This window comes from Corapipo altera, unplaced genomic scaffold (assembly GCF_003945725.1).
Source record: "Corapipo altera isolate COAL_440 unplaced genomic scaffold, ASM394572v1 171, whole genome shotgun sequence".
NCBI classification, from domain to species: domain Eukaryota; kingdom Metazoa; phylum Chordata; class Aves; order Passeriformes; family Pipridae; genus Corapipo; species Corapipo altera.
In genome coordinates this window covers 688889-698673 of record NW_020884972.1, presented here as the reverse complement: position 1 = coordinate 698673, position 9785 = coordinate 688889, and the positions used below count along the sequence as shown (strand labels likewise).

The following is a 9785-nucleotide window of genomic DNA, read 5'->3' as shown; positions in this document are numbered from 1 at the left end:
TCACAGAACAGAATCACAGAACAGAATCACAGAACAGAATCACAGAATAGAATCATGAACTAGTCTGGGGGCTCCAACTTCCACTGCTGTTTGTCCCTCTGGATCTCTGAGGACAAATGTCCCCAAAGGTGGATCTGCCCCCACTGGCAGCAGAGTTTCCCTTGTGCAAGGCAGCCCATGAACAAGCACATCTCAAAGCTGAGGCTCGGGCTGAGCTGGTCACAGTTCCACAGCTTCCCACGTGTCCTTCAAACCCCCACCATCTCCCCAGGAGCAGAGATCCTCCCATTCACCTCTCAGCCCATTCCCAGGGCTTCACCACCTGTTCCACCACAAACACTTGTGGGACAAATTAAGGCTGGGGAAGCTGACTCAGGATAAAAATCAATCTGAGAGCAAATAACCCAAGCCCTGTAATTTTCTTTTGGGTCAGTCCTCCAATATTTCTATATATTATTCCCACCAAGAACAGTACCTGGGAAGTAAGGGGTTTGATATGTAATTCCACTGGAAAATAATCCAGGAACTCTCAAACAAGTGTCTTTGAGAATCATTATATATTTATGAGAGCCAGAGCTAAAGCTTTATTTCAGTCTGTGGTTCTTTTCTGCTGGACCAATTTACTTTACAGTTCTAAGTTGTTTGAAAATAAAATAAGACTTTCAGATTACATTTACAAGCCCTGTACTCAAACTCACACAGGTCACAGCTTCTCAAAACATCATTGAACAATAGCACCAAGACCAGCTGAAATCACTGCTTTTAAGAATCAAAGAATGGTCACTGAAGTACTTTTTATATTCATGGGGGAAAAAAAGAGGAAAACACAGTTACTGGCATTCAACAGGCAAGAATATATTAGAAATTACTCTGTATTTAAATAAGCAACTATAATATGAAGTCTCAATTACCTTTACTGTTCCTGAATATATGCAATTATCTTTTCTCAGGTTCTCAAAACCACAGTGCCAAGCGTGTGTGTGTGTGTTTGGAGATCACATAATTCCCAAAGCATTAATTTAAGGACTGCAATTGAAAAAAAAAAAAAATACAAAGAGAAACATTTCCACACCAAATGCATTCTATAGACCCGGGAAACCAATCTTCCTCACAATACAACTCTTTTAAACCCTCTTTTCCTGACCCTAAAATTTTCCTCCCAAATTAGATGCAAGCAGAGCTGCCTCGGGGCTTTAACATGTGACCTAAATATGCTGCTTTTCTTCACCGTGTTCTCACTTGTGGAGCACTGAGAGGAAAATACACTGGGAGAAAGAATGGCTGACCAAAGGAATAACTTCTCCTCCAGTGCTCCACAAAAGAGTGAGAACTCAGGAGAGGGAAGGGAGCAGCTTCCAGCCACTTCTGTTCCTGGCACTGGATTAGTCGTGCACAGAAGCCTCAGATAATTGTGTTCAGGAATATCAGCTCACCCCACAGCAGTACCTGATGGGGGTACCTCGTTTGAAAGGCAAATTAATGACCCCAAAGCTTCCAGTCACTCCAGAGAATGAGGCAAGAGCACCCTCCTGTACCACCACCCAATGGCCCAACACAGGACGGGCTGGGAAGAACCAAAGTGAGAACCAGGACATGCAACCAAGGAAATCCTGCTACCAAAATCATTAACAAGCAAACACACACAAGGTATCAAATCATTAACAAGGTATCAATACTTTAACTCTGAAGGTAAGGCTCATTTTTAGGCTTCCCCCATTTTCCAAGGCATAAAAGAACGACCATGTCCTTTCAATTCCCAGTTTACTGACACACTGACCCTACAAAAGCAGCATTTAGCTGGTGCATGTTGGGAGAGCATAACTGAGCTACAGCAATGGAACAAAGCTGTAATTAAATATGTTCCATTCAAGTTTAAAACCTAGAAAAGTGACCTGACATAGTTATTTTGACTGCGAGACCTTCTCGAAAGAGATTGTTCTAAATTGGTTTGGATCAATAAATACTTCCTGCATTTATCTGCTTTCAATCTCGTTGGAACACGGCAACTTGCTGTCTCTGTTCACATTCACAACCTAAACATGCACCTAAGCCAAGGCTTTTCATTCCTTTCAACCACCTCTTTAAAAAAAGTGCAAACCTCAGTCTCACGTGATGACTGAACACTGAACTTGTTCTGCTAAACTTTTCACTCCCCACTGAAAGTGCTGCAGACTCAGTCATGGCACTGCATGGCAATGCCACAGAGCACTGAAAACAGGCAAAAATGCCTGAAAAACAGCCCTGAGGCAGATATTAAAACATCTTCTCTAATGCAGTTACTTTGGGAGCACAGATGAAAGAACAAACTGGAGCTTTAACGTGGTACCACCAGTAATTGGTGTTTTTGCTGCAAGAGGCACAGCTCACAGCAGATTTAATTGCAGACACACTTAAACAGCAGCTAAAACAAAGGCAGCCTAATTCTACAGCGTTTAATGCAAGACAACACACATTAGTTTAGGTGAAGACCAAACCCCAAACAAGGGATCCATTTTTCAAAGCATATTAAGGCTGATAAGACACGATAAGAGAAGATTATCATTTGTCAGATTAGCTTTTAAAGTGCTTTGCAGTAAAGCAATCAGTAATAATCCATCTCCCATTTAAGTGGTATTATTTTCTACAACGACTTCAAAGCAACTCCACTGTGTTGATATTAACAGGCTGGTTTTACTAACAGAGCTGCTGAACACTAAGCAAACCTCATTTCTGCCCGTGTGGACACAGCAGAAAAACCTCTCCACGAGCACTAAAAAAATCTGTCATTTCCAATAATACTGTTACCATAACAGTATTTTATTGCTGGCCTTCAGATACATACTTTGAACATGCACTATCTCCAACAGCAAAGGTTTAAAGTCCTTTTTCAGCAGCTGATTTTACCATTTGTAGCAGCACAGCACGCAGAGATCAGGGGCTTGCAGTGACTGTACAGAAAGTCCTACAAAGACACCAACCCTCTTCCAGAGCTCCCTGTGTCCCTTGGAGCCACTTGCTCACCCTCCACACTCTGCTGGCGTAGAGAATCACACCGGGGTTCGATTCAGCCAAAAAATAATCCGGTCAGAAAAGCACAATATTGGGAATTTTTCAGCCGGCTCAGCTTCCCAAACAAGTTCATTGTGCAGTGAGGTGAACGCCCCGTGCCAGCAGAGTGGGAAGGAGTGCCTCTTTAAGCAGAAATGCTGCCAAACATGTAGCTGTGGCCTAAATAGGCAAGTCAGGAGAGAAGAGAAAGAAGGAGGAAAAAAAAAAAAAGGCAGGCAGACAGTGGAGGCAGGAAGAGGCAGCTCCTCACTCTCCCCCAGCACTGCAGCCACTGCGAGTCTGGGCTTCAGTTCAGCTCTTCCAACACACACTGGGTGAAGCTGCAGCTCCCACAGAAAGCTGGGGCAGAAATGCCCCCCCCCAGCACCATTTAGGTTGCACCTTCAAAATTAAAAGCCAGGAAGGGTCTCAAAGCTGCTCGAGAGCTGTAACCCCCCAGCACTGCTGCACTCCTTTGTGCTGGGCAGCACCTGAGCACTGGGACACCAGGTTTTCAACAGAGCCCTCACTCCTCTTTCCAACTCCTTTGAAATTTCAGACAGAGATTCCAAGGACAGCAAAGCCTCACAGAATAACCAGAGCAACAGTGGGCAGCTTGACTGACAAGCTGAAGTGCCCCAACTACCAAAGCCATTGCAGAGAGAGGACTGAATTACTTCTGGGGAGCTGAAGAGCCCCGGACTATTTCTCTGTTTGCTAAATGCTCTTTGTTTTGGGGCACTTCACACTGCAGTCAATCCAGAGCAGCAGTTCCTAGAACACAGTAGCCTATTTCTCTCTCTAGATACAGACAGTCACTCTACAAACAGCTGAAGATAAAAGAGCTGAAAAACAGAAGCAGACTCAGGAACACAGAACAGGACTGAAACCAGGGGTCTTTTTATTCATCTACAGCCTATTTCAAACTACCTCTTAAAACCAAACTTAGTCCTTGCTCCTTGTACCTGATGTTACAGAACGTTACCACAGCCCTCAAAACCCCAAATTAGCTTCCCTCCCACAACTATATCCCAATCTTTCCTCAGCAATATTATCACAACCTCACGCTGTCGCTCCTTCTCTGAGAATTTTTCATCCTCTCCCATTCCATCAATCCCCATTAAAAAAAAGCCCAGATTGTGGTAAATTGCTTTTTTTTTTACAGCACTCCTCATTCCTGGCTTCAGTTTTCCTGACTCAGAGATAACACTTTTCATGCACTGAGGACAAACTACCATTGCTGAAGCAACAATTGCTCTGCAATTTTCGAAGTCTGTCAAATATAAATATCAAACTGCCCTTGACAGATGTAACACACTGAGAACCAAACACTGAAAGCATTCCTGAACAAGGGATTTGGTCTGTTTTGGCTCAAAAACAGGGAACATGAAGCAAGTCCCAGGTTATTAACAAAGCAGCACAGAGTGGTTAAGCATCAGACTTCAAAATTAAGGCAGTAATAAGCACCCACAACAAATATTCAGGTTCTTCTTTCAGAGACATTTTGGGCATGAAATAGTTAAAACAACTTGTGAAAGATGACCAGTGATCACTCAGGTTTAAAGCTGACAACTTAAGTTCTTGGTTCCCAGCCTTGGACCTGGACTATCAGATTTTTACATATCTTTGAATTACACCTGAAAGAACATTTAGATACAGCAGCTTGACTTTCTTCCTTCTGCCAAGCAATTAAACAAATGTGACTTAATTTGTTCTGAAGCACAAACTCACTCCATTAAGCAAGTGTCTAGTTTAGAGACAGTTTAAACTCACAATCCTTAGTTGTTCCCCACTGCAGTTGCTACTGTGCCACATCCTGGAGAGCAGCACCAGAGCAAAACCAACAAAACTGCTGCTGAAAATCTTTGTAATCCTTTGCTGTAATCATTCCCATAAAGGAAACTTGGACTAAGAAAACAGTGAAGGACTTCTGGACAATTAAGTCTTCCTTGCACTGAAACTGTGATGGCACAAAAGAAAGAAATCTGTATTAAAGACACTTCTGATAAACTGATCATTGAACTTATCACCAACAATCACTCTGTGTTCTCCACTGGAGAAGTCCTGTCTGACCCAGTGTCCTGGCTCTGGATTCTCCAGAGCACATGGAACAAGCTGAACACAGATACGTTGTAGGACTGGGCTTCAGCAAGACAAATATGAAATTAAAAAGGCAGGAAAACGATTTCAGAAACAGAGGCAGCACAAACTCCAACCTTTGCCCTCCTACAATGGGCTGTTAAATCACAAAAAGGCAAACTCCTGCCACCAGTCAAAATTAAGGACCCCGGTTAGAAGGAAGCTGGCACTGAGATTTCAATTTATAACCTGATTTCTGTGCTTAACTGTGACCTGACAGGGCCAGGCCACAGCTAAGAGCTGAGGAGAAATTCCACACATACCAAGGGAAGAGAGGCTGGTTCTGCTCCTCACATTCACACTCCTCATTACAAAAGCTGTGCCACAGCAGTGACCCAGGCAGGCCCCAGCCACGGCTCCATTGCCATCTTTCCCCAAGCTTTAGTTACAATCTTTCCTCCTTTCCCTTTTACCTGTCACATCCATCCATCACAAAGGGCCGGGAAAGCCAGAAAATTAAAAACTCTGTATCAGAGTTCATGTTTCAGCCACCAAAGCCATCAAATATTGACTTTGTAAGAGCCAGCCACTCCAGCCTAAGTATCCCCAGAATTACAGGTTATTCATGTGATGTGAAGGCTGCAGGTCAGAGCTGACCTTAAATACACCAGGAGTTACACAGCAGCATTCTTGACAAGCTGGAACAGTTGCTGCCACTCTCACTGGATTAAAAGTGTTACTCTCCAAAATGTTATTCCCCATTGGCCTGTTTTACAGACAACACCATGGAGAAACCACTGGCTGTGCACCCTACTGACTAATGCCATGAAATATTCCATTTTCCTGGTTAACTCTGCCTTTAGCTTAGTTTAAGCCACTCTCCAGTGTAAAATATTGCAACACTGATTTCCCGAGGGGAAGAGAACAGAAAGTGAAACTCTCATTTCTTTTGGGTTTGTTTTCAGGGAAGTTTCAGCTCAGGTTTGTTTTCAGGGAAGTTGCAGCATTCCGGGGTTTAAAATTTGAGCTCCAAAGCCACTCCAAACCCCAGAACTACACACCCTGGTGCTCCCATACCCAAATTGGTACCGCCCTCACCACAGACACCATCGGAGTGCAGACCTGTTCAGTGGCAGACCACAGTGGTTAAACAGTCATTAGAGTCTGAGACAGACAGATTTCCTTCAGCTTTCACCCCGGGGATGCCACAAGAAAGCAGATGGAAAGGCAGGGAGGGAAAAGAGGTCCTCAGTCTGCCCTTGGATCCACCATCAACTTGGATATTCCAAAGGAGCAGAAGCTGCTGCTCCAATTTGTGCAAGAACACACACGGCTCTGTGTCATAAAAGTGAACCCTAAAGCCAGAAATACAGCCAATAAAAGGAAAAATGCACCCAGCTTGATGCATTGTGGACCCTTCCAACAGACACTATGAAGCATAACAACTCAAAAGGGCTGCTTTCAACAACTTCCAGGGTGGATTGTGGGAGCCAAATCCACAGGAAGAGGAGAGAATGTCAACAAATTAATCACAAAAAAATATAACACCAATAATCCAATAATATTTGGGACCTCTCTCCAGGCCAGTTTGAGAAGGTCTTGCAGTTTATTAAGGTTTGTATCTTAAGGTTCATCCTAAGTCAGGTATGATGACAACAAAACCAAAACTGCTCTTTGTGTCATGAACTCCCAAGGCTACATGGGGCACAAAATCAAAGGTGGATCTTCTCCCCAGGGTTTGCAAACCAAGCTGCCTGCAACTGAAGCTCCTTCATCCCTTCAGAGGCCTCCCTGAACCCCACCCCTGGGACTCCAGCAGTCCCAGAGCAGCTCCCAACCTGTCAGGAGGCACAAGGCAGGCGAGGCACCTTTCGTAAGAGCAAGTGCAACCCTCCAGAACAGTTCAGGAAGTTCAGGACAGGCTCTTTCCTCACTTCTGCATTCCCTGGGAAAGCCACTTCTCTGTACAGAACCTCCTTACTATTACATGCATGTCAACATGTCTATTTTAACAAAGAATTACGTGCAAGCTCCTGCCACGCAACCACAACTTCTCCAGTGTTTGTATTTAATTAAGGATTTAGTTTGATATGTAAATAAAAACAAAGGTTACGGAATTTAAAGTCTGACAAGAAAAAAACTACACCACATTTAAGAGTCGTTTTGAGTTCAAGCTTTAAAAACTACTTCCTGAAGGATTTAAAATTAAATTTGGAGTTGTTTCCAAAAAACCATCTTTCATCTTGCAAACGACAGCAGCCTTTGACAGTGCATTGTTTGCCACATGCTGCAACTAATAAATAAAAACAAGGCACTCATGTTTATACTGGTCTTTTTTTTTTTGGCCTTTGGAAGCTAATTTGAACCACATGTCAAATGGGGAAATAATGGAAACTGTAGTTACTGCTTTTCTAAATATAACATTAATCTCACTTGTAAGTCAGAGCATCCAAGATATGTAAAAAAAGAAAAAAAAAAAAAACCCAGGAATTACATAAGTGACAAGGCCAACTGCTTGCAAAAGAAACATTTTAACTCATGATCTTACAGGCTGCCTTGTGCAAACAAGACTTTGTGGCCACAGAAATTCCGAAGTCAGAGGGACTTCCCTCAAAAAAAAAAAAAATCACAGAGGAGATTTTGCTCTCCAGCACAGAGAAAAGGACCATTCCTCTGACACTCCCAAATCCAAGGAAAAGCAAATAACCAGCACAGTTTTTGCAGGGACAATCAGAGGCAGCCATCTTAGAGGAAGATGACACTTGTCACTGCCAGCTCCAAAAAGTTTTAGACAATCTCCAGCATCATTTCAGACTCAAACCCACTCTTTCTGCAATAGGTGAGCACACAAGAATATTCAGATTTATTCCTCTTCTGGTCAAGAGAGGCTGGAAAGATTGGGAAAATTACTTTATCTAGTACTTAGATCTTCAAAGAGAACAATTATTAATTAATTCTCACACCACCTCCCTGTGGAATGCCAGTATCACATTCCCCATTTTGCAGATTAGGAAAAAACACAAACCGAGAGCTGAGTGGCAGAAAAATCTTAACAATCTTGGAAAAGAATTCCAGCAAAAATAGTTAGGAAGCCTGAACTTTTTTTACAAGTGTACAGAACAGGACTCTCAAAGCACAGTTTAATCCTGACTGTGGGTATGGGAATGCAGATTAAGTGTCTGTTTGCTTTGCTCAAGCCAAACACAGCAGCACTGGGGTATTTTACTGAGCAAGTAGCTAAAAAGTCAAAAACCAGCAGAAAACACGGCTCTTACCTTCTGCTACATCATCATCTACAGCGCCTTTCACCTGAGAAAAACACCACTGAATGTCATTTCCTCCTCCAGCTCCTGAAAAATAAAAAAAAGAAAGGAACAATTCAAGAGCTGAGCCCCCCCAGCAGCCCCGGCGCACACAATGGTTGCAGAGCACATTTGGGAGCCTGAGCACGCCCACTTCCTCAGCAGAGCCCAGGCACAATCACAACCACCCTCCCCACCTTTTTCCTTTGGATATTGTTTTTGTCAGCCTTCAATGCAAGGTTTTGTGGAAAACAGGGCAGCACAAGCAGCGTGAAAGCTCCTCTCACCAAAAGCTGGCTGGGCGGAGAACCATCAACTCTGAATTTAAAACGCAGGGATTTCATAGGAGCCCTCTTCCTACTTCAGCAGAACCCTCTAAACACACACACACACACATACACACACACAACTTTAAATATAAACCAAACAACTTTAAATAGAAATTATCAGAGCCGTACATTTTCGGAAAATTCCAACCTCCCCTCCAAACCCAGAACCGAGCACACACGATTCATTTCCTCCTCTCACCGAACCTACACTAGGCTAAAGGCTAGAGAAAAAGAATTTTACCACAATTTTAGAGTCTCTTCGCAGAGGTAACGAAAGCAATTAGCAGCCTGGGAAAAATAATAATTAAAAAATAAAAAAATAAAAATAAATAAATGAAAAAAAAAAGGCAGCAAATCCGAGCAGAAAAGCAAACAAGCAATCGGATGGGAACAAGTTCTACTACCATAGAAAACGGATCGGAGAGAAAACTTCAGGAACATTACTGCCTCGGCGGAAGGCAGTGATTCATTTGAACCCTGCCACCAAAACACACACCAGAATCACCACCCATTTCTTTTGCATTTCGTTCTGAGCAAATCACTGCAGGGCTGAGGACATACAGGAAGAGACAGAAATGGGCTTGTCTCGTTCGGCTGTTTTTTTTTTTTCTGCCCTTTTTTTTTTTTTTTTTTTTTTCCTTCTTCCCCCACCCGAAAGCCACTGTCAAAATGGAACTTTTCCTGCACACAACTCGAACCGGCTGAGCAACAGATGGCATTTCCACATTAATCCAGAGCTCTGGGAGGGCTTTGGGGATAACAAAGAATACAGGAGAGACTTCTTCCTAAGTTCAGAGGGGGAAGGGGGGGGAGAAAGAAGTCAACGAGAAGGAAATCAGAAGCCCAAAAATCATCTTTCCAGAAAAGACCAAGTCTCTCAGAATGAGAAGTGCTGGAACAGAAGGTGGAGTTTGTATTTTTTTTGCTTGCCTTAAATTCTTCCCTGAAGGATTACAGGTGCATAACCCGAGAAGGTGAAGGCAAGTAACAGCACCAATTTATGCAGGAAATGGCAAAACGCCTTTTTTTTATTCTTTTAGCTCTACAA

At 43.1% G+C, this 9785-nt stretch overlaps 1 protein-coding gene across 1 annotated transcript in view; it reads right to left on the bottom strand.

Moving 5' to 3' along the window:
- PPP2R2A (protein phosphatase 2 regulatory subunit Balpha) overlaps positions 1-9228 on the bottom strand; it is a 35579-nt gene extending 26351 nt beyond the window's left edge. Inside the window, exons 1-2 of the mRNA XM_027665177.1 lie at positions 9142-9228; positions 8382-8456 (exon numbers count right to left, since the gene is read on the bottom strand). Coding sequence (XP_027520978.1) covers positions 8382-8456; positions 9142-9178 — 112 coding nt within the window. The 5' untranslated portion in view covers positions 9179-9228. The remainder of the gene's footprint in view (positions 1-8381; positions 8457-9141) is intronic.
- Between the last annotated feature and the right edge of the window lie 557 nt (positions 9229-9785).